Source organism: Mchenga conophoros, linkage group LG8 (genome assembly GCF_057382185.1).
Source record: "Mchenga conophoros isolate Kocher_MC1m ecotype Shallow Benthic linkage group LG8, M_conophoros_male_GT1.1, whole genome shotgun sequence".
NCBI lineage: Eukaryota > Metazoa > Chordata > Actinopteri > Cichliformes > Cichlidae > Mchenga > Mchenga conophoros.
The window spans coordinates 3,034,759-3,060,382 of NC_140533.1; the positions used below are offsets into that span (position 1 = coordinate 3,034,759).

General features: G+C 42.9%; 2 protein-coding genes across 2 annotated transcripts; both read left to right on the top strand.

Moving 5' to 3' along the window:
* On the top strand, positions 1 to 25,215 carry galk1 (galactokinase 1). Its single transcript, XM_085283616.1, has 8 exons — positions 1 to 523; positions 767 to 956; positions 1,082 to 1,201; positions 1,791 to 1,926; positions 2,030 to 2,211; positions 2,784 to 2,934; positions 3,005 to 3,167; positions 24,871 to 25,215. The coding sequence occupies exons 1-8, from the start codon at positions 359 to 361 to the stop codon at positions 24,943 to 24,945; spliced, it is 1,182 nt and encodes a 393-aa protein (XP_085139742.1). The 5' UTR covers positions 1 to 358; the 3' UTR covers positions 24,946 to 25,215.
* Positions 3,179 to 14,350, top strand: LOC146567916 (BTB/POZ domain-containing protein KCTD21-like). The gene is made up of 2 exons (XM_085283617.1): positions 3,179 to 6,480; positions 8,713 to 14,350. The coding sequence occupies exons 1-2, from the start codon at positions 6,070 to 6,072 to the stop codon at positions 9,175 to 9,177; spliced, it is 876 nt and encodes a 291-aa protein (XP_085139743.1). The 5' UTR covers positions 3,179 to 6,069; the 3' UTR covers positions 9,178 to 14,350.
* Positions 25,216 to 25,624: the final 409 nt, after the last annotated feature.

The following is a 25,624-nucleotide window of genomic DNA, read 5'->3' on the forward strand; positions in this document are numbered from 1 at the left end:
ACGAGGAAAGAAGAAAACTGATTTAAAAGCTCGATTATATGAAAGTGAAACTGGATTTGTTAGATTTACTTTGCAAGAACTCGAAGAGTGAAAGTTATCAGGTCATATTTAGTTTTTTTTAAGACAGACTAATTTGTTTGGAAGGATTTTTTGTAGGTTTTTTTTAATATTTCAGGGCACACTCTACACCAGTTAGTGGCGGTAATTTACCATTTTGCTGTTTGACAACCGCCAATAAATGATAAAGAAGAAGAAGAAAAAGCAGAAGGACGCGTCACATGATTGCTCGAGCACTTCGCCTGTCTGTTGACACTGCCAGCTCATCATTTTTGTTGAACCCTTTAAAGAAATCTGCTACATGGCTAGTTGCTTTCCGAGTGTGTCCGAGCTTGTTTCGGAGGCCCGGCGACTGTACGGACAGATGTTCGGTGAGGAGCCTGCTCGAGTGGCGGTGTGCGCGCCTGGAAGAGTGAACCTAATAGGAGAGCACACCGACTACAACCAGGGACTCGTGCTTCCAATGGTATCAGTTCCACACTGCCACTCAATAGAAAGCTTCATCTGTTGAACTGAGTCTTGCATTATCACTTTCATGTCGAAAACAGACAAAGATGTGATTTTAACAAACGGATTTTATGCTAGTAATAGTAAGAATAGTGCAGCAGTGATTTTTCTCTTCTTTTTTAAATAACTTCTGGAAAGAAATTTCTTCTTGACACAAAGACTAAAGACAAAACTAAGCACTTCCTTGTGCATTTGCTGTCAGGCCCTTCCTTTAGTGACTGTGGTGGTGGGTAGTGAAATATCCGGCCAGGATGTTACCGTGGTAACCGCAGCCTTCGACGCTGACGAGCCTCACCGATTGGACTTCTGCCTGTCTCGTGATGGATCTGCACTGTCTCCAGGGTTACCCCGCTGGGCCAACTATGTAAAGGGTGTTATACACCATTACAGGGGTAAACAAGACTGTAAACACATTATACTGTCACAGTGAAGTAGAACAGATGTCAAGCAGAATCTCACAATCAAAATTTAAAAAACAAATCCAAAAAGTCTACTTTTTATGTGTCTTGTGTTTTAGCTTCTCCAGTCCCAGGTTTCAGGGCAGTGATAGCCACCAGTGTCCCCCTGGGTGGAGGACTGTCCAGCTCTGCCTCTCTAGAGGTGGCCTTTTACACCTTCCTGCAGCAACTCAAGCCAGGTTAGAGTCATATTAGAGGACATGGCAGTGACTGAATACTTAATTCAAGTATTTCTGCGTTATACTGCTTTCTTATTCTATTCCACTACATTTAGTCCTTGCAGTTATTATACTCTACCATTTATTTTACTTATTGTTTTGATTTCGTTCAGATTTTAGAATAATCTGCCGATATATGATGCTGTATTATTCTTGATAAAGCTACCCAGTAGTATTTAAGTCATTATGCCAAAAGAAGACTTCTCAAGTAGTAAATGCCTTCAGATTCACTTAAGGAATAAGTGATATACAGTCCTGACCTCTCATCACCTCTCTGCTACCTGCTTGTTTCAACACGTGTGTTTGTTTTCAGTCTCACGTGGCACATTTTGATGGGGCCATTGCTGTTCACTCTTTGTTAGAGTGATGGTGGCCTGGCAATAACAGCTTTCATGCTAAAACAAAATGTATTCCAAGATATGGTTAGAGTGTTTGAGCGCTCTTAACGTCTAACCATACTCGTACTGACAGCCAATGCTTATTGATTTCACTAACAGGCCGATGGTGTTGGAGCCGTTTGATCTACTCTTTACTTTTCTTTTTCTCATAGATGATGGAAACCAGGTGTCCAAAGCATTAGCCTGTCAGCAGGCTGAACACACTCATGCTGATGTACCCTGTGGCATTATGGATCAGTTTGTATCTGTTCTTGGCAAGGAGGGCCATGCATTGCTCATTGACTGCAGGTAGTACAAGCATCTAGTGAGTGATGGTCTTTGGTTACACAAGATAGACATTGTTACTATATTTTCATTAAAATTAAAAAGAAAAAAAAAATGTGTTTGACAGATCGCTGGAGGCCACCCCTGTTCCTCTGACAGATCCAGGCCTGGTCATTCTCATCACCAACTCCAATGTAAGGCACTCTCTGAGTTGCAGTGAGTATCCCATAAGACGCAGGCAATGTGAGACGGCTGCCTCCATTCTGGGGAAGGACAGTCTGAGGGATGCTACGATGAAGGACCTAGAGGGTGTGGATGTTTTTTTTCCCGTCCTGTTGTAATCCATTTTCTCTTACTGTTTTACAGTTCATTGGCAGGTCTTTGAAAGCCTTAAAAACCACAACTTACAGTCCCCACAAACAAGGTCTTAAAGTATTTATCTGAGTCCAGGTTATTTTTATTAATTATATACAGTGTGTAGGAATTCAAATTATTGCAAAAGCCAAATAAATTATTTGCCAATAATGTACTATGAGAGCCGGTAACTGAGAGTTTTAATAATATGAAGTAAAAAAAATTACATGGTTTATTCAACATGCCTAAGGTATCGCCTTCTGCCTGACTCAAATTTTTCACCACTACAGTAATTCATAAATGTTTCACTTATTTTATTACTGCTTTGAACTTTTTAAGCATTTCTATTTTGCTGACCTTTGACTTGTCTTTACTTTTTTTACACACATAACTTTAAGTTTCAACCACTTGTTTGCCATTTGAAAGCACTTATTAGCATTTCAGTACTTTTAGATGACTGTATATATTTTTTTGGTTTTTTAAACTCATCAGTTAAAGCTAACCCTCTTTATTGTTTATCGGTTCAGAGGCCAGGGGAAGGATGGATGATGTTACCTACAGAAGAGCTCGCCATGTAATTGAGGAGATCCAAAGAACTGTCCAAGCTGCTAAGTCTCTAGAAAGAGGAGAATACAAGGAGTTTGGCAAACATATGGTTGAGAGCCACAACAGTCTGAGGTACAGATAGCAAATGAGTTACTGTATAGGTCACTGTCAGGCATGTTGTAACTCGATGTCCCTGTGGCAGAGATCTGTACGAGGTGAGCTGCAGGGAGCTAGATGAGCTGGTGTCTGCAGCCATGGAAGTGGAGGGCGTCTTCGGCAGCCGGATGACAGGAGGAGGATTCGGTGGATGCACTGTGACTTTGCTACTCGCTGAGGCCATTGACAGGACCATACACCACATACAGGTTAACACACACACATGTATAAAGATGTAGCATGTAGTCGTGGTTATCAGGATGACCACGACCAGTAGAATCAAATAACTACATATTCAGTAAAGCTCGTAACCTTAAAACAAACACTTAGGAGACACTGTTATTGGTCAGTGATAAGCTTTTCAGTACAAACTTATCTAATGGCATATATAGATTTAAAAATCCAAGGCTTTTTTTATGCCCCGTGATATACTACACAATATGTGTGTATATTTGAGTTCTGTGTGGATTTAATCAGTCAGGATCAGGAGTGCTTTAATGATCACTTTGAAGAAATATTTGTTGCAAATTAAAAATAAAAACAAACTTACATGTTAGAAATTAAGATGAAATGCAATTAAATAAAATCTGTAGAAAGTACAATTCCAAATATAACAGTTCAGTAAAAGCTAACCTTGTGATGGAGCTAGGTTAGCTGTTTTAAAAGTGTGCTAAGCTAAACGTGACTTGGAGCAACCTGATGGTCATACCTGGTCTGAAGTTTTATTATAGGGGCAAAAGTTTTAAGCCATCATTAAATTTTGTTTGAAAACTTAGAATTAACTGTAGCATTTTTTTAAATATACAAATCCACAGAGAAATCTAGTTAGGGCCACATTAAGAAAAACTAAATTCATAATTTTGAGAATAAAGTTGAAATTTCAAGATTAAAGTCGAACATCTGTTTTGAGAAAAAAGTCAAAATGTGGACGTTACAGCTGTTGTTTCAAGACAAACTGCCACAGTTGCTGCACCATCTGAGTTAGTGAAATCATACTTCAGAATCTATTTTAGTAACAAGGAAAGAAATTTCTCTTTTAGCACATAAACACAGTGTGGTGATAAGTACAAGATGGTGCAGAAAGCTGCATCTGGTCAGACAGAAAAACCACACAAACTTAGAAGAGTGGATTTGTACAAAATGAAATAGCTGGTAATGGACAGATGCAAAGTTATTGATGGTTACAGCCTTGTGCAATATAGAGGATGTATGTTGTGTCACAAGACGGTTGAATTAATTGTTTCACTAAGTCATCTACACAAGACAGTTTGTAGAGGATACAGCAGTGGTAGCAATGTGTGTTGAAACAACAACTGTTATCTGAGCTGGCACTGGGGAGCTAGCCTAACTTGTGGGGACCAAAATCCTGGTCCCCACAAGTTACATTAAAATTTTTTTTACACATTCTCACTTTTTATTATGCAGGCTCTTGCATTTTGCAACATGTTTGCCTTCACAGATATATAAAGAGATAATAAATATTTAAATAGATATCTAAATTTAAACAAATGAGTGGTGGCTCAAGACTTTTGCACAACATATTAAATTATGCCATTCTATGAGGGTTTATGGCTCATCGACATATAGTGTACAGTGGTGTATGAACAGTCCATTACTGGCTACGTTAATGACCACTACAGTATAGGTGTGTGTGTGTGTGTGTGTGTGTGTAGTTGTTGGCCCCACAAACACTGCTAATGTATAGGGTGCAGGGTCTGACACAGTCAGCATTTTTGCCATCTCTTCTTCACATACGCTAAATTTTATTAATACACGTAGTAGCTGTTTTCCAGTCTTATGTGCCAGAACACATAAAGTAATCATGCATTCATGCAGTGCTTTTCCTCTCATATGCTGTCTGTAGCATCTGTATTATGTATTTAACCTCTTCATATTTCATAGTGTAGTTTTATCGTTGTAAAATTATCCGCTCTGCTGCTATTACACTTATCTATAGTTGTGACTGAGCAGATACTACCAACACCGCCTCTTTCGTGTGAAAACATCCAAGTGAAACCCTGGGTTAACAAAGTGAGAGCTATGTTTGTGTGACCACGTGTCTTCACTGCAGATATCAGGCTAAGTAAACTTAGATTACAGAAAGATGTTGCTCACAGTACAGGACCCTGTACAATTGTTATAAAGGGGGAAACTGTCCATGGAAACCAAAATAGTTTGTTTGTGCCAGGCTTTAAACATGCTAATCTTTTCTGGGCATTTTGACGTGAGAGTCTACGGAGACTGACTTGCTTTTGGGATCATCCTCAAGGGGCCATTTTTTTGTTTTGTTTGACACCTGATCGTGCGCTCCAAAGAAGGGAATAATTTATTAGCATTTCCTTTCAGCAATTGTATTTTTCATAGGAACAAAATCAGTTTTTTACTTTGTTTGTTTTTCGGTAGGTAACTCTATTTTTCTGTTTTTATTCTCTTTTCTGGTAAATCTTAGCATTCCTGACAGTGTATGAGAAGAAAAATGTGTGGGGCATTGTTCATTTGTTAACAGTGGATAAAAACACCTTTCAGTGAGCTATCACTTTAAGAGGACATTACAGACAAATCCCCAGTCCCCTGTGTCTTGCTCAGACATCTCCAGTGTGTGAGAGTCAGAGACAGTGGGTGAGAGCTGAGAATAAAAGCAAGTTTCATTGAGACGGAGCCAAGAGTCCAGTCATTGGCATGCTACTCTGGTTACCCGGTAGGCCTGCTGCTGGTTGACACAATTCAGGATCTTATAAGAGATGCATCAATAAAAGTTTTCGGCCGCAGATTATCATTGGAAATGCCGGCATCTATAAAGATGTCACTTTGACTTTGAAGCAGCAGTGAGAAGAAAAACAACAGCAGCCTTTTTCCATATTTTGAAACGGCAGTTTTATCTTCAGTTTCTGAATCAGATTTGGCAGATTTTCTTGTATCTCTCCGAACTTGGCTGTATCCAGGACACTACTGTGGCTTGCTGACTGTCAAAGGAATAAAGGCTTTGTGGGGAAACAAAAGAAATACTTGAATCTTCCACAGTCCTCGACATTCCTGAACAGGGCATAATTCTTGTCCTCACAAAAGCAACACTGACTTCACAGGTATAAAAAGCACAGCTTCACCTACAGGATGCTGGATCTCAACTCTTCAGATGACAGCATGAAGAACTCTCTTAAGGACCCTGTGTGCTTGAACGTCGGTGGAGAAGTCTATACAACAACCTTAGACACTTTAACTCGCTGCCGTGACTCGATGCTAGGCACCATGTTCACCGGACAAGTTCCTATGCTTAGGGACAGCTGCGGCAACATTTTCATAGACCGTGACGGTAAAGTGTTTCGCTACATTCTGAATTACCTGCGCTCTGGCTCTTTGGATCTGCCAGATGGCTTCACTGAACTCGCACTGCTCAGGAGAGAGGCAGATTTCTTCCAGATACCCGGTCTGCTGGAGGAGATTCGTCACTATGAGGTATCGGTGCCTCTGGGCCTTAGAGGTGGGCCGCTAGGAGCCATCATGATAGTAAAAGTCGACTCCAAGGTACGTGTGATGAGGTTAGCTAGACTGTTCATCTGCTCATAATAGGTTTGTTTTATTAGGTTAGTCGATCATGTTTACTCTTGACCACTAACTACAAGCCAAACAGTTTGTTTTTAAGTGCAGAAAAATAGAAACAGGACAAAATGGTTTGCAAATTATTTAAAGTCCATAACCTTTGTTTTTCAAAAGTAGTACAAAGATAATAAATATAAAAAATGAGACATTATATTATTTTCTCAATTTGACCTCAGCAAACATGTGTGGACAGTGTCTGCACATTTAATAATGGCTCAAACATCAGTAAAATGCCTTCTTGAAGTTTGCACACCGAAAGAAAAAGTCCTACAAGTGCATATGCAGTAAGGCTAGCCAAAAAAAACCTTGTTACTGCACCTCTTTAGTGAATCCTGACTCAGTCAGAAGTATTCCTGCTTTTTAGGAAATGGTAAAGCAGGCACTGTCCCAAATTATTTGTTAAAATGACCATTTATTTCCTATAGCCTCCAAATTTGTAATTTTTTCCATAAATGCTAAATGACACAAAAGGCAGTTTCTGGTTGATTGCACTCTATATACAGTACTGTGCAAGTCTTGGGCAACAATTTCTTTATATTTTGCTCGGAAAATATATTACAGCACCACTGGCTGAAATGCAGCCTCAAACTGTGTTAGAACCTCCTGTTTTATTCACTGTTCACTCTTGCCTTCCCTCAAACGTTGTAACAGTTTGAACCAAGAATGTCAGATTTGGCTTGACTTGTTGCCATTGATTTTTTTGAATACAGTTCTTGTGTAATCTGCGCCTTCCTCTCTTGTCCTTTAAGAACCACACCTTGCCAAGCTATGCCAAGTTTCTAGTGAAGAGCTGTGTGGAATTGCCTTATGGGTAAAAAAACAAAAACAAAAAAAACAATTTTATGCCTTTTGAACTCTGTTATTATCACCATTTATCTGATATTCAACAAAAGAAACTGGTCAGATAGTTTCATGTTGTGTGCGTTTGTTTTGTTTTGTTTTCAACAGGCTGCTCCATTTTTCTAAGTGGCTTAAACATAAAATATATTCCTATTAAAAAAAAAAAAAAACTTTGAAAGACCTTCAGAAAGATCTGTTTCTGAAGACTTCTTTAAGAAATGAGTCATTGGAAGCAAAATATAAAGAAATGAGGATTGACCGAAGACTTTTGCACAGTAAAGAAAGAAAGAAGGTGCATTTCCCAAACCCCCGAATACCCTCACATATTTACTGCATATAATGATGGACAGTCATAGTATTGGTGAAGTGCATTAAATTAGTTGCAATAACTATTGTGGTAGCAATAGTTATTGCAACTGTACATTTTTTTTTTACGCTACGACTGTACTTTTTTTTTTTTTTTACAATTTATGAGAAAATGATGTTGCCTAACATCTTAATTGCATTTTGATTGTTAATTTAGCTCATACAGATATGATGGAGGTGACCCATTTCTTGTAAAGCTCTGGTATCAAATAGTGTTTTAGTGAAGAAGTTAACCTAATAAACAAAACTAGCCAACACCGAAGTTTCAATCATCCAGTTATAGGATAGTGGGTATGATTAGTACTTTCCAAATGTTTATGCCATTAATCAGTGATGATATTGACAGAAGTTTCAATGTGACAGTTGTAGTCAAAGTGAAATCTGTAAACGTTTAAAATTAAAAACAATCTCCTCAGAACTGTGCAGCAGGTCATCACCTACATATGTATGAGCGAGAAAAAAGGAAATACCCTATAAATAATATGAATTAATAAATAGTGTAAGTATGATGACAGGTGTTATTTATGCTTTTGGACAACTGTTATGTTTTAATCGATTTCATAAGTTAGTCAAGAACAGGTGCATAATATCATACCACATTCAAATTGCATAGCAATTTGGTAAATTATGGCTTAACAAAAAATTAACTAATTATTTAATATGAATGAAATATGAGCAGAGAGTACAGTCATGTTGAGGGATAGGCTGTGTTTGGTTCTGTTCTGCTTCTAGTTAGACTCTATCTGTTCCTCATTCAGGTGTGCAAAGGTTTTTTTAATCAAATAACTTTTCCCAATAAACCATCACAGCTAGTGTTTTGTGTATATACAAGACATACACAGAGGTTGTGTTTGTGCACCTGTTTGCACGTGTAGCCATGGAACAACCAGTTCTTTGTTTGTGTATACTCTGGGGGATATGTAGTCAGTATGTTCTTCCCTCTTATTTCAGGTCCGTGTTCTCCATTTTAACTTGCGCCATGGGCCTGAAAACTATGAACTCCGCACATGCTCTGTACGAGCGTTCACAGTCGACCTCTTTTGTACCTGGAGGGCATTTCTAGGTTTGCTTTGTGAGCGCTTCTCCTACAGGACACCCCAGGGTCTCAACAGCCCTCACCTATGTCGTCCGAGGCAGAACAGACTGAAACTGGAATGGGTGCCAAAGCCTGATGAACTCCCACAGGAACAGTATGACAAGCAGCAATACAGGGGCCTAACTTTGTCTAGCCCTGAGGTCACGTGGTCGGATGACATGATGAACATGCACTACAGTCACTGTGAAATCACAGACATGCAAGGCTTTTTGGAGGAGCTGTTGAAGATATCACTTGCTGAGGGGTTCAAGGTTGATCTAGTCTCTCCTGACCCTGCAGATATTCTTAACTGCACTTCACTTCGTCTTGTGAAGTCGTGAGCACTGGATGAAAGTGACTAGGAAAACCAGAACATACCAAGATAATAAACTATAGGATAAGATGAGATAGCCTTTACTAGTCCTGGAGTTAAATTTGAAGCAATGAATTCTCTATGACATGGAGTTAGATTTACTGACACATTATGACTAGGAGGTCGTTATCTGTGGTTCTTTTGTTATCATAGAGTTTACTAAAAATAATGCAAAATGTGCTTTATTAATAAAATGGTAAATAAAATGTACTTTTTTGTGGAAATTCTGATATTGAGGATACAACTTCAAATTTTAGTTTGGGCTCTGTTTAAAAATGGCAACTGTTTTTAAAAGTAGTGCAGTGTGAGTAGTACTAGAGCACACACCAAGGAATGATAATATTCACTGTTAGTCACTCGGCTAAATGTGTGACATATATTGTGACTCACTTTACAACAGTGTTGGGAAGGTTACTTTTAAAATGTATTCCACTACAGATTACAGAATACATGCCCCCAAATCTAGTTTGTAATGTATTCCGTTAAGTTACTCAATGAGAGTAACGTATTCTGAATGCTTTTAATATATTGTCATGCTTTTTACAACTACATGAATGTACTATTGCTGTGTGATTTAATATTATTACTGAAGGCTACTCGCCACCGAGTTAACATTGTTAGCTGGCATTATCTCAGGTTAGTTCATCGACTGCTTTCAGAACTGCACGATTATTTGCAGCTAGCAGGTTGTTAATGCTATTCATCAATTGTAACAGTCACACAGCGATAGTACATCAAAGATACTGAAGTGGCACATAACCCAGATAGCTACCACAATTAACACAAGGTAGTTGCAGTAGGCTAACGTTCATTTTTTAAAAAGAACTTCCTTCCAGATGTTTTTTTAGGTTGGGGGTGGAGTCTTTTGAGTGCAACTTGGTTGCTGCCAAACAGTTTGCATTGAATTGTCAGATTTCACCCATCCGTTTCCTCTTTAAATATGAAGTGGTGTCAGAATTTCCAAGTAAGAAATGCATTCCTGTTCATGCACTGCTGGCTCTGTTGTGCTGGCTTCGGATCCATTGTGTAACTGATGCCACCAGCATTAATAGGACTCTAATTTCGTGTTTTGTTTGGGTTTCCGGCAATGTGTGGAACTACCAAAATTAGAGAGGGGACAGCATAACATATGAAACAGGAAAAGACCACCTTGTAATCCATTAATTTCAACAAAGTAATTGTATTATAATAATCACCTTGTTACGCCTCCTCGAGGGCAGGAGGGGGTAACACAACAACTCCAGAAACTCGGTACAAGTGTAATAACAAAAGCAAGTTTAATGGCAGCTTTCTCACATAAACAATAACCCAAATTCATACAACAAATGTGGGGGAGAAAGGGACAGTTAGGTTGTTCCCAAAAAGACAAAACCAAAACTTAGCTGAGCTCTTACCCTAGAAAAACAAAAAAGGTCTGTAAAGACTTTTATGGGTTCCACACTTAATCCAAGATAAACCTCAAAATGTTGCAGAGCCAACAGAACGGCAAGAGTTTCTTGTTCGATTGTAGAAGACCTTCTCTGAGGATGAGTGAACTTCTTTGAGAAGTAGCACACAGGGTGATCAAGTCCTACCTACCTACCTACCCCAACCACGCTAGCATCAACCTCCAACTTGAATGGTTGGCTAAAACCTTTTTGGTTAAAGGAATCTGCCAATAACCTTTCAACATATCCAGTTTAGTCATAAATGTGGCAGGTCCAATGTCATCAATGCAATTATCGACGAGAGACGAGGAATACATGTCAGGAACTGTCACAGCATTCACTTGGCGGAAGTCCGTACAGAACCGTGGACTCCCATCAGCTTTAATGTCCAACAAACATGGGGAACTCCAGGGGCTACAACTGGGTATTGCAAGTCCATTTCTAACAAGATACTCTACTTCACAACTTCTCTTTTGATGGGATTGACTCTGTATGCACGCTGTTTAATGGGTGCAGGACTGGTAAGAAAAATGTCATGGGATATCAAACTCGTCTGGGTAGGAACATCCCCAAACATACACCGGAAGGACACAATCAGGTTCTGAATGTCTTCAACCTGATTAAGTGACAGGTGAGACAAATAGTGGGACAAGTCAGACAGAATCTCACTATTACTTAGTCTCGTCCCCTGTGACACATCTTTGCGCAGGACCGCATCTTCCTCACTGCTTTCATTGGCTATATCTGAAGCTACGCATGCTATAGGGGAGCTAGACTTAACCTTGTGCGGAGTGAGGGGATCATCTTCATTCTCTCTATTCTCTCTAGAAAGATAATGTTTCATCATGTTAATGTGGCATACTCTAGTCTTGCGACGACGATCAGGAGTTTGAACAACATAATTGGTCTCACTGAGTTTCCTTTCCACAACGTACGATCCAGAAAACCTTGTTTTCAGAGAAGAGCCCAGAATGGGGAGCAGAACTAGAACCTGATCACCAGGTTTAAACTGACAAGCAACTGCTCTCCGATCATAGTGTTTTTTCATCCTTAGCTGCCTAGCAGTTAAGGTGTCCCTGGCAATAGCGCAAGCTGATTTAAGGCGCTTTCTAATTTTAGACACGTACTCAGGGATGCTCTTTAGTGTTTTAGTTGGAACAACTAGCTGTTCTTTAAGGATGTGCAATGGTCCTCTAACTTCATGTCCAAATTCAAGCTCTGCAGGACTAAAGCCTAGGGACTCTTGCACTGCTTCACGAGAAGCGAACAATAAGAATGGTATACCCTCATCCCAGTTCTTTCCTGTCTCCAGACAGTATTTGCAGAGCATGGACTTTAATATCTGGTGAAGTGCTCCCTGACTTTCAGGATGGTAGGAGCTTGATGTAATGTGCTCTACTCCTAATGCTTTTAATGCCTGAGCAAAGGTTCTAGACTTAAAGTTGGTTCCCTGATCAGTCTGGACTACCTTTGGAAGACCAAACACTGAGAAGAACCCTACCAGAGCTTTACTGATGACAGGAGCAGTGATCCTTCAAAAGGGGCACTGATTCGGGAAACCTAGTAGAAGCACACATCATTGATAGGATGTATTGGTTCCCTGACTTTGATTTTTGTAAAGGTCCTACAACACCTACAACACCACAACACTTGACTGACAGGATGACTCAACAGACAAAGGCAAAATACCCTCTCGAACGATAGACTGCGAACCACCCGTGTCTCTCAGTATTGTTACAGGCTGGTCGTCAACAGTATCACCTGTTAAAGAAACACAACCCTGTGTGATAAAAGGTTTGAAACAAGGATCTATTTCACGTTGAGATGTTTGGGTTCTGGGAGGCGACACATTTTGAATCAAACCCACGCCCTTGGGTTGCGGCGGTGTAGTCTTATTTTTTTTTAGTGCAAGGCAATCAGCAATGACATGACCTTTTTTATGGCAATCGAAGCATTCAGGTACCTCACGGGAAAGTAATGGTTGCTTAGCTCTGGCTTCAGGCTGACCAAGATCAGGCTTTGGTGAGCGTGTGATCAAAACCTTATCTGAACGAGGGGATGATGCAAACACATTTTTATGGGTTAAAATGAACTCATCAGCAGATTCTTAAAATCTTCCAATAGGATTAACTGACGAAGAGCTTCAAAGTCTTTCTTCACTTCACTTGCTGTGCACCACTTGTCAAAAAGAACTGCCTTCTCACGTGCAAACTCTACATATGTTTGACCATTAGACTTCTTGTGATTCCTGAACTTTTGTTGGTAGGCCTCAGGTACAAGTTCATAAGCACGAAAGATGGACTCTTCAGTACATTGTATTTCATGCTATTTTTGATAGAGAGAGATGACACAAGCTCCAGTGCTTTGCCCACTAGCTTGCATTGCAGTAGCACAGCCCACATTTCTTTTGGCCATTCCAGTGCTGTTGCAATCCTTTCAAAGCATTAAAGTTGAGCCTCATAGCTTCCACCTCTAGCTGTTTTAACTTTACCTCCTTCTCAGCTTCAATTTCAAGCTGACGTATCTGAAGTTTGAGGTCGAACTCAGCCTTACGTGCTTGCTCCCTTTATGACATACAGTGGGGCAAAAAAGTATTTAGTCAGCCACCGATTGTGCAAGTTCCCCCATCTAAAATGATGACCGAGGTCAGTAATTTGCACCAGAGGTACACTTCAACTGTGAGAGACAGAATGTCAATAACAAAAATACAACTCAATACTTTGTAACATAACCTTTGTTGGCAATAACAGAGGTCAAACGTTTACTATAGGTCTTTACCAGGTTTGCACACACAGTAGCTGGTATTTTGGCCCATTCCTCCATGCAGATCTTCTCGAGAGCAATGATGTTTTGGGGCTGTCGCCGAGCAACACGGACTTTCAACTCCCGCCACAGATTTTCTATGGGGTTGAGGTCTGGAGACTGGCTAGGCCACTCCAGGACTTTCAAATGCTTCTTACGGAGCCACTCCTTTGTTGCCCGGGCGGTGTGTTTTGGATCATTGTCATGTTGGAAGACCCAGCCTCGTTTCATCTTCAAAGTTCTCACTGATGGAAGGAGGTTTTGGCTCAAAATCTCACGATACATGGCCCCATTCATTCTGTCCTTAACACGGATCAGTCGTCCCATCCCCTTGGCAGAAAAACAGCCCCATAGCATGATGTTTCCACCCCCATGCTTCACAGTAGGTATGGTGTTCTTGGGATGCAACTCAGTATTCTTCTTCCTCCAAACACGACGAGTTGAGTTTATACCAAAAAGTTCTACTTTGGTTTCATCTGACCATATGACATTCTCCCAATCCTCTGCTGTATCATCCATGTGCTCTCTGGCAAACTTCAGACGGGCCTGGACATGCACTGGCTTCAGCAGCGGAACACGTCTGGCACTGCAGGATTTGATTCCCTGCCGTTGTAGTGTGTTACTGATGGTGACCTTTGTTACTTTGGTCCCAGCTCTCTGCAGGTCATTCACCAGGTCCCCCCGTGTGGTTCTGGGATCTTTGCTCACCGTTCTCATGATCATTTTGACCCCACGGGATGAGATCTTGCGTGGGGCCCCAGATCGAGGGAGATTATCAGTGGTCTTGTATGTCTTCCATTTTCTGATGATTGCTCCCACAGTTGATTTTTTCACACCAAGCTGCTTGCCTATTGTAGATTCACTCTTCCCAGTCTGGTGCAGGTCTACAATACTTTTCCTGGTGTCCTTTGAAAGCTCTTTGGTCTTGGCCATGGCGGAGTTTGGAGTCTGACTGTTTGAGGCTGTGGACAGGTGTCTTTTATACAGATGATGAGTTCAAACAGGTGCCATTCATACAGGTAACGAGTGGGGGACAGAAAAGCTTCTTACAGAAGACGTTACAGGTCTGTGAGAGCCAGAGATTTTCCTTGTTTGAGGTGACCAAATACTTATTTTCCACCCTAATTTACAAATAAATTCTTTACAAATCCTACCATGTGAATTCATGGATTTTTTTTTTCACATTCTGTCTCTCACAGTTGAAGTGTACCTCTGGTGCAAATTACTGACCTCTGTCATCATTTTAAGTGGGGGAACTTGCACAATCGGTGGCTGACTAAATACTTTTTTGCCCCACTGTAAGTCAAACTTCTAAGAACTCGGCGCACAAATGAAATCTTGTAAGTCAAAATCCATAATTAAATACAAGGCAGTAACATTGTACCAAACGCCAGAGTTGTCTACAGCTCCGGAAAATAGATCCCAGACGAGCCCCCACTTGTGTTATGCCTCCTCGAGGGCAGGAGGGGGTAACACAACAACTCCAGAAATAACAAAAACAAACTTTAAACAGTAACTGTAATGGAATACAGTTACTTATATTATGTATTTTAAATACGGAACGCCGGTACAGATTATCAGTTACTCCCCAACACTGCTTTACAAGTATTCATGGTTTATCTCCACAGCCTAAATGCAGCCATGGAACACATGTTTAAATAATAATTGAACATTTCATAAGAGTACTCTTTAATTTTTTGCCAAAAAAGGTTTTTGAGATTGATGTGTCTGTCCTATGGATGTTTCATTAGAAATGTTATTTCTTTGGGGATCAGGACTGTCCAGCATTCGGTTAGCCATCTCTCATCGACTAGCAGCTGGTTCATTTGTGTTGACAGACATTCATGGACTGTGCAGTGAGCTTCTTTAGCCAATAGGCGTGAACCATGTCGAGGCCTGGTGCTGTCCAGCTCTTTATACTGGAGACACTTTTTTGGGTGTCTGCCACTGTGATGGTTACTGGACCCTGTTCAGGGAGTTGCTGTGGTGTGCTCTTAGATCCACTAGCCACTGAGCATTGCTGTTATGGGTTGGGTTCTCCCATCTATTCTTCCAGTATTGCTCTGTCTCCAGCCTTTGTGGTGCTGTTCTTATATTGTTCCCCTGCCACTGAGAGTACACCTTGGACGGTTCTGTATAGTTTATTCTCCTGCCTTCGAACTCTCTGGTGTACCTCTTCAAGTGGCTGGCCAAGGCTGTGAGTCTACCTTCTATTGTACTTCTTGCACCTTTCTGCAGCTCCGATAGTTGGCTAACCTCCCTTCGTGCTACCTTGATCTTGGCCTTCTCCATGGAGGGTACTGCTCTTTGCTGTTGTTCATCTTGTAGCCAAGCATCTCACTAATCACTGCTGCTTTAGTGTAGATCAGCTGGTAATGGTCACGGTAGGTATTGTCTGTAGTGCTACATTCACATCAGCTGGTAGATCCTCTCTCGTAGTATCTTGGTAACCGGCTGTGGTCAGTACCTCTCGCAGTCAATGATCCTTCTTCCATTGGTACCCAATCTTGGGTGGGCGATATAATTTTTCCCCTTACCTGTCGTTCTGGCTCCCCCTTGCCATAACATTTGTGTTGTACCTCGTGATTGACGAGGTACAACACCGTGAGAGCAGTTCCTTTTTCCAAACAGTTGGAACACTGAGCTTCTAGTTGTTTTGCTGTCAATCTGGATGGTTTGGTTTAATATGTGGGGGTCTAGCCTAGGAACCCTTACTGGATAAAGACCCCCCAGGTGGGAATCAAACTTGCGACTCCTGTTCCAAAGGCGTGTAGGCCTACAAAGGCATGTAGTCCTACCACTATGTTATCTAGCTGCATATATTATATATGTTTTAGATTTTATCTCTTCCAAACATTTACAGGCCAATATCAAAATTAACATTTGTATCAAAGATCTTAATTCAATTCATCCATCCATCTTCATCCGCTTTATCCGGGGCCGGGTCGCGGGGGCAGCAGCCTAAGCAAAGAGGCCCAGACCTCCCTCTCCCCAGCCACCTCCTCCAGCTTATCCGGGGGAATACCAAGGCGTTCCCAGGCCAGCCGAGAGATATAATCTCTCCAGCGTGTCCTGGATCTGCCCCGGGGCCTCCTCCCGGTGGGACATGCCTGGAACACCTCACCCAGGAGGCGCCCAGGGGGCATCCTTGTCAGATGCCCGAACCACCTCAGCTGGCTCCTTTCGATGTGGAGCAGCAGCTGCTCTACTCTGAGCCCCTCCCGGATGGCCGAACTTCTCACCCTATCTCTAAGGGAGAGGCCAGCCACCCTTCGGAGGAAGCTCATTTCTGCCGCTTGCATCCGCGATCTCGTTCTTTCGGTCACTACCCACAGCTCGTGGCCATAGGTGAGGGTAGGGACGTAGATCGACCGGTAAATTGAGAGCTTCGCTTTTACACTCAGCTCCCTCTTCACCACGACGGACCGGTGCAGCGTCCGCATTACTGCAGCTGCAGCCCCAATCCGTCTGTCGATCTCCGGCTCCCTTCTCCCATCACTCGCGAACAAGACCCCGAGATACTTGAACTCCTCCACTTGGGGCAGGAACTCATCCCCGACCCGGAGTGGGCACTCCACCCTTTTCCAGCTGAGAACCATGGCCTCAGATTTGGAGGTGCTGATCCTCATTCCCGCTGCTTCACACTCGGCTGCGAACCGTTCCAGTGCGAGCTGGAGGCCCTCACCCGATGAAGCCAACAGAACCACATCATCTGCAAAAATCAGAGATGAGATTCTGAGGCCACCAAAGCGAAAGCCCTCCGCCACTTGGCTGCGCCTAGAAATTCTGTCCATAAAAATTATGAACAGAACCGGAGACAAAGGGCAGCCCTGGCGGAGCCCATCACCCACCGGGAACGAGTCCGACTTATTGCCGGCAATGCGAACCAAGCTCTTGCAATGGTTGTATTGGGATCGAATGGCCCGTAGCAATGGGCCAGACACCCCATATTCCCGCAACACCTCCCACAGGACACCCCGAGGGACACGGTCGAATGCCTTCTCCAAGTCCACAAAACACATGTAGACTGGTTGGGCAAAGTCCCATGCACCCTCAAGTATCCTGGAGAGGATAAAGAGCTGGTCCAGTGTTCCGCGACCAGGATGAAAACCGCATTGTTCCTCCTGTATCCGAGGTTCGACTAACGGACGAACTCTCCTTTCCAGCACCCTGGCATAGACTTTCCCAGGGAGGCTGAGGAGTGTGATCCCCCTGTAGTTGGAACACACCCTCCGGTCCCCCTTCTTAAAGATGGGGACCACCACCCCGGTCTGCCAGTCCACAGGTACTGCCCCTGATCTCCACGCAACATTGCAGAGGTGTGTCAACCAGGACAGCCCTACAACGTCCAGAGCCTTCAGGAACTCGGGGCGGACCTCATCAACACCAGGGGCTCTGCCACCAAGGAGTTGTTTAACTGCCTCAGTGACCTCGCCGGCGGGTCATTCCCCTCATCCCCAGACTCTGCTTCCTCCTCGGAAGACGTGTCAGTGGGATTAAGGAGGTCCTCGAAGTATTCCTTCCACCGCCTGACAATTTTCTCAGTCGACGTCAGCAGCGCTCCGCCAGCACTATACACAGTGCAGGTAGAGCACCGCTTTCCCCTCCTGAGACGTCTGACAGTTTGCCAGAATCTCTTCGAGGCAGTCCGAAAGTCTTTTTCCATGGCCTCTCCGAACTCCTCCCACATCCGAGTTTTTGCTTCAGCCACTGCCCGAGCCGCATTCCGCTTGGCCTGTCGATACCTGTCGGCTGCCTCCGGAGTCCCACAGGCTAACCAAGCCCGATAGGACTCCTTCTTCAGCCTGGTGGCTCCCTTCACCTCTGGTGTCCACCATTTGGTTCGGGGATTACCACCACGGCAGGCACCAACCACCTTGCGGGCGCAGCTCAATGCAGCAGCTTCGGCAATGGAGACGCTGAACATGGTCCATTCGGACTCAATGTCCCCAGTCTCCCTCGGAATGCTGTTGAAGCTCTGCTGGAGGTGTGCGTTGAAGATCTCGCGGACTGGGGCCTCTGCTAGACGTTCCCAGCACACCCTCACTACGCGTTTAGGTGCACCAGGTCTGTCCAGCGTCCTCCCCCGCCACCTGATCCAACTCACCACCAGGTGGTGATCAGTTGACAGCTCAGCCCCTCTCTTTACCCGAGTGTCCAGAACATATGGTCGCAGGTCTGCGGATACGATTACAAAATCGATCATCGACCTACGGCCTAGAGCGTCCTGGTGCCACGTGCACTTATGGACACTCTTATGTTCGAACAGGGTGTTCGTTATGGCCAAACTGTGATTAGCACAGAAGTCCAATAACAAAGCACCGCTCGGGTTCAGATCAGGGAGGCCGTTCCTCCCAATCACGCCCCTCCAGGTCTCGCTGTCGTTACCCACGTGACCCACGTTACCCCCCCCCCCCGGGACTCTAAGAAGGCTGGGTACTCTGAACTGCCACTCGGCGCATAAGCGCAGATGACAGTCAGGACCCGTTCCCCGACCCTAAGGCGCAGGGAACAAACCCTCTCGTCCACCGGGAAAAACCCCAACGTACCGGCAGCAAGCCGAGGGGATATTAGAATACCCACCCCAGCCCGCCGCCTCTCACCAGGGGCAACTCCAGACTGAGACAGAGTCCAGCCCCTCTCCAGGAGACTGGTTCCAGAGCCCAAGCCATGCGTAGAGGTGAGCCCGACTATATCTAGCCGGTACCTCTCAACCTCACGCACTAACTCAGGCTCCTTCCCCACCAGAGAGGTGACATTCCATGTCCCTATTGCCAGTCTTGGCAGCCGGGGGTCAGTCCGCCAGGGCCTCCACTCCTGGCCGCCACCCGGCACACAATGCACCCGACCCCTATGGCGCCTCCTGCGGGTGGTGGGCCTGCGGGAGGATGGGCCCATGTCTCCTCTTCGGGCTGTGCCCGGCCGGGCCCCATGGACTAAGGCCCGGCCACCAGACGCTCGCCCTCGGGCACCCTCCCCGGGCCTGGCTCCAGGGCGGGGCCCCGGTAACCCTATCCCGGGCAGGGTAAACTGTTCCCTCGCTGTCCTTTTCATAAGGGTCTTCAATTCAATTCAATTTTATTTATATAGCGCCAAATCACAACAAAAGTCGCCTCAAGGCGCTTCATAGATACAGAGAAAAACCCAACAATCATATGACCCCCTATGAGCAAGCACTTTGGCGACAGTGGGAAGGAAAAACTCCCTTTTAACAGGAAGAAATCTCTGGCAGAACCAGGCTCAGGGAGGGGCGGCCATCTGCTGCGACCGGTTGGGGTGAGAGAAGGAAGACAGGATAAAGACATGCTGTGGAAGAGAGACAGAGGTTAATAACAGATATGATTCAATGCAGAGAGGTCTGTTAACACATAGTGAGTGAGAAAGGTGACTGGAAAGGAAAAACTCAATGCATCATGGGAATCCCCCGGCAGCCTACATCTATTGCAGCATAACTAAGGGAGGATTCAGGGTCACCTGGTCCAGCCCTAACTATATGCTTTAGCAAAAAGGAAAGTTTGAAGCCTAATCTTGAAAGTAGAGATAGTGTCTGTCTCCTGAATCCAAACTGGAAGCTGGTTCCACAGAAGAGGGGCCTGAAAACTGAAGGCTCTGCCTCCCATTCTACTTTTAAATACTCTAGGAACAACAAGTAGGCCAGGGGTCAGCAACCTTTAAGACCCAAAGAGCCATTTGGACCCGGTTTCCACGCGAAAGAAAACACTGGGAGCCGCAAATACTTTGTGACATCTAAAATGAAGATAACACTGTATATACTGGGGTTTTTTTTTACCTTTATGCTTTACCTCTATGCCTAATATAACAAAAGGAAAGACACCCAGCTGAACTAGAATGATCCATGTAGCAAACAAAATCTGTTGTGAGCCGCTACCCTTATATCGCCTTTGGGCTTTTGGAGCCTTGACCTGACTTTTAAAAAATAATTGGGGAAATAAGCACTATGCTGCTAAAAAATGAAAAATAGATATTTGCAAAATTCTGCCTAAATATGTATTTTACCTGGTTAGTGTGTGTGGCGGGGCGTGGCCTGCAGTGCTGCTGCAGGGGAGGCGGACACACCTGAGCGGCACCCGCAATCACGCCTCGCTGCCTTAACGTCTGTGCCATCTATGCTGTTGTGTTGTTGGTGGTGTGTGTCGGGCTGCGAGCTGAAAAGCTACAGCCGGCTGTATGCGTACAGCAACCGTGTGTGAAAAGTGGTCAATAAAGAGATGCTGAAAAGCATGTTCATGGAAACATTGTCGGGTCTGCCGTGATATGTTTACAATGGGACTTCTGCTCCCGAACCTTTGTGCACAGCGTCTGCAAATCGGGGCTGTACAAAGTCACTTTCAGCTTTACGCAGGCAGCTTAACAGCTGTCATCTGTGAGGCGTGAGCGGTGTTTGTTTTCGGCGGGTATACCGGCTTCCACGAGTGTGACACTTATTTTGAGCGATGAAAAAATAATAGTAGAATTTAATTTAATTTTTATATTTCAATATCACAATCTTCCAATTTAAAACTAAAAGTTAAAAAAGAACTAACATAAATGAAATACACTTCAGCTAAATACTTCTAATTTATTTTCCCAAACCACGTGGAGCCGCAGTATGAGGACTAGAGCCGCAGGTTGCCGACCCGTCTTAGACAAAACAATAGCCGAATAACTTAACTACTTTTTGTAGAAAAATAATGTTCTGGACATTTTCCAGTCTGATTTCAACAAATCGCACTCCACTGAAACCACTTTACTTAAAGTGTATAGTGATGTTTTGATGGCAGCAGACTCTGGAGAGTACACAGTTCTGTTTATATTGGATCTCACCTCTGCTTTTGATACTGTTGATCACAGTATCATGATAAATAGGCTTAAGGACTTGGGATTACTGGTGTTGTTTTAAAATGGTTCATGTCGTATCTATCTGAGAGATCTTTTAGTGTCTGTATGAATCAAGTTTTGTCTGAAATATCAGCTCTGCCTTATGGGGACCTCAGCAATCTGTTTTGGGTCTGATTCTCTATTTGCTTAATATACTCCCTCAAGGCCAAATTGTCAAACGTTATTTCTGTTCATCTCTACGCTGGTGACATTCAGTTATACTGTTCTTTCAAAGCTTCTGAGTTTTATAAATTGTCTTGTTTAAATAATTGTCTGTCAGAAATCAAACAATGGCTAAACAACTACCTTCTGTTACAGTGGCTTGCAAAAGTATTCGGCCCCCTTGAACTTTCCCACATTTTGTCACATTACAGCCACAAACATGAATCAGTTTTATTGGAATTCCACGTGAAAGACCAACACAAACATTTTTTACAAATAAATAACTGCAAAGTGGGGTGTGTGTAATTATTCAGCCCCCTTTGGTCTGAGTGCAGTCAGTCGCCCATAGACATTGCCTGATGAGTGCTAATGACTAAATAGAGTGCACCTGTGTGTAATCTAATGTCAGTACAAATACAGCTGCTGTGTGACGACCTCAGAGGTTGTCTAAGGCTACGTCCACACGTACACGGGTATTTTTGAAAACGGAAATTTTCCGTTTTAAAAAATAATCCCGTCCACATGTAAACGCAGAAATGAAGGAAAATGCTGCTAGGAACATGCCAAAGCAACAGGTGGCGATATATTCCTTACCGTGTAGAAATGTTGGCCAATCAGAAGTCTAGAAGCCTCGGTGGGAAATAGTAAACAAGGATGGGGCATAGAAGCAGAACCGAGTCGTATGTGTGGAGGGACAGTAACTGTGTGTATGTGTAAGCATTTAAACACTGCAGAGAGAACAATTAACAGTAACAGTATTGTAGAAATTCATTTCACCGAAACAATAACGTGGCGCACAGTGTGACATCAAAAAAGGCGCACACCTTTGACGCTGCGTTTTCTGCGTTTTCTCCGTTCTTCTCGTCCACATGTAAATGCAAAAACTGAGTTTTCAAAAATATCCACCCTGGCCCGAGTTTTTAAAAATCTCCGTTTTCAGTCACCGAAAACGCCGTTTAGGTGTGGACGAAAGGTGCAAACGCATTGACAAATCTGCGTTTTCAAAAATACCCGGGTACGTACTAAGAGAATACTGGGAGCAACAACACCATGAAGTCCAAAGAACACACCAGACAGGTCAGGGATAAAGTTATTGAGAAATTTAAAGCAGGCTTAGGCTACAAAAAGGTTTCCCAAGCCTTGAACATCCACGGAGCACTGTTTAAGCCATCATTCAGAAATGGAAGGAGTATGGCACAACTGTAAACCTACCAAGACAAGGCCGTCCACCTAAACTCACAGGCCGAACAAGGAGGGCGCTGATCAGAAATGCAGCCAAGAGGCCCATGGTGACTCTGGACGAGCTGCAGAGATCTACAGCTCAGGTGGGGGAATCTGTCCACAGGACAACTATTAGTCGTGCACTGCACAAAGTTGGCCTTTATGGAAGAGTGGCAAGAAGAAAGCCATTGTTAACAGAAAACCATAAGAAGTCCCGTTTGCAGTTTGCCACAAGCCATGTGGGGGACACAGCAAACATGTGGAAGAAGCTGCTCTGGTCAGATGAGACCAAAATGCAAAACGCTATGTGTGGCGGAAAACTAACACTGCACATCACTCTGAACACACCATCCCCACTGTCAGATATGGTGGTGGCAGCATCACGCTCTGGGGGGGCTTCTCTTCAGCAGGACAGGGAAGCTGGTCAGAGTTGATGGGAAGATGGATGGAGCCGAATACAGGGCAGTCTTGGAAGAAAGATTGCAAAAGTCTGCAAAAGACTTGAGACTGGGGCGGAGGTTCACCTTCCAGCAGGACAACGACCCTGAACATAAAGCCAGGGCAACAATGGAATGGTTTAAAACAAAACATATCCATGTGTTAGAATGGCCCAGTCAAAGTCCAGATCTAAATCCAATCCAGAATCTGTGGCAAGATCTGAAAACTGCTGTTCACAAACGCTGTCCATCTAATCTGACTGAGCTGGAGCTGTTTTGCAAAGAAGAATGGGCAAAGATTTCAGTCTGTAGATGTGCAAAGCTGGTAGAGACAGACCCTAAAAGACTGGCAGCTGGAACTGCAGCAAAAGGTGGTTCTACAAAGTATTGACTCAGGGGGCTGAATAATTACCCACACCCCACTTTGCAGTTATTTATTTGTAAAAAAATGTTTGGAATCATGAATGATTTTTGTTCCACTTCTCACGTGTGCACCACTTTGTGTTGGTCTTTCACATGGAATTCCAATAAAATTGATTCATGTTTGTGGCTGTAATGTGACAAAATGTGGAAAAGTTCAAGGGGGCCGAATACTTTTGCAAGCCACTGTAAATACAGATAAAACAGGAACTTTGATTATTGCTCCTGACAATATGATTTCAGAAATTAAGCAGCATATCAGTTTTTGTTCAATCATGTCTCAGAAATTTTGGCATTATATTTGACAGTTAAATGTCACTTGAGAATCACTACAAACAACTGGTTCAGAACTGTTTTATGATCTAAGAAACATTTCCAAACTCAGACTACTGGTGTCAAAGGCGGAACTTGACATGATTATTCATGCTTTTATCTCTTCTCGTTTGGATTACTATAACGGACTTTTGACTTGTTTCAATAAATCAGTTTTGGATCGCCTTCAACTGTTCAGAATGCTCAGGCAGGACTTTTAACTGGCACTAGCAAGATATCGCACATTATTGCAGTTTTGACTTCTCTTCATTGGTTGCTGTTAAATTTTAGGTTTCATTTTAAAATTTTTGTTTTAGATTTTAGGGCTCTACATGATGAAGCCCCCCAGTATATCTCTGACCTGTTGAAACCTCATGCTTCTTCCCAAGTACGTAGGTCTTGGGGTCGGAGGTTGCTGTTGGTCCCACGTACTGGTTCAAAACACATGGGGCTTTTCGGGCAGTGGCACCGAGGCCGTGGAATTCTCTTCCACTGTCTGTACACTGTGCAGCTTCTATTGACTCTTTTAAAAAGCAGCTGAAGATATTTCTATAGAGAAGAGCTTTAAATTAATTTGTTGATTTATCTTTTTCAATTCATTGTTTTATTGGTTTTATTGTTAGCAATTTGTGATTTTTATCTATGAAAAGTGCTATATAGATACATTTTACTTACTTAAAATATTAACTAATTAAAACGTTTTATGTAAGTAGTAAAATGGTAGGAGGTACAATAGTTTAATCCAGAGTAATGATGACAGGTGTGTAGCTGAAACACAAAATCTGGCTGTTTCCACTTGACCACCCCGCGAACTTTCATGGGGTGAACTTTAGTTTTTACTTACTACTGTCAGCGAAAGTGATTTTTAAAAGTGCTTCTCACACACTTCTTATTAATGTTCTCAGATAAGGTTGCAAAAAATATGTATAATTGTTGTTTTATGTAGTTTTACCCACTGTGCATACTGTGTCTCTGTGTGTGTTTCTCCTTTTTCCTCTACAGGAGAAATACAGTGGGACTGCGACTTTCTATGTCACAACTCCTGCACAGGGCACGCAAGTTCTCACTTTGACCTGACCTTTGTCAACACCTCTGCATTCCTTTAATTTGATTTTCTTTCTTTAATTTCATTAAGTGGTGTACTGCAATACACACTAATGTTGATTGAAAAGAGTTGGGCAAGTGCCTTTATTGTTGAAACATGTTTATAAAAAAAACTTTGCTTAAGATGACTTGTAGCAACTGCTTAATATTTTTGATATGGAAATCCAGCTGGGTTTATTTACGATTTATGATTTTATATTGATCCCACATCTCTATTAATAAACCATGTTTCTAAAATGTGAATGTTTTCAGAACTTTTTTTGTTTTAACTTGTTTTTTCATTTTAATTCTATATTGAAATGTGTCAGCTAATATTAGCACACAGATAAATTTCACTTAAATGTGAAGGTCGTTTCAGTAAACTTTGATTTTATGGGGTCAATATATGACCACTGACTGCTGAAGTTAATTTAGACAAACAGGAAAATTATTGTTCAATTATTTTATTAATTACTATTTATTTTAAGAAAAAAAGCTTCATGACATCTAACCAAGTCAAGATATCATCAAATCTTACATCAAGAGATGCCTTTATGAATAGAAATTACATCAAGGTGCAAACCACTAGTTAGAACAATTAACAACAAGAAGGTGAGAGTAGTCTGCACACAAAAAGAAGAAAAGGAATTAGCCCCACTAGAAGTCATTAGTA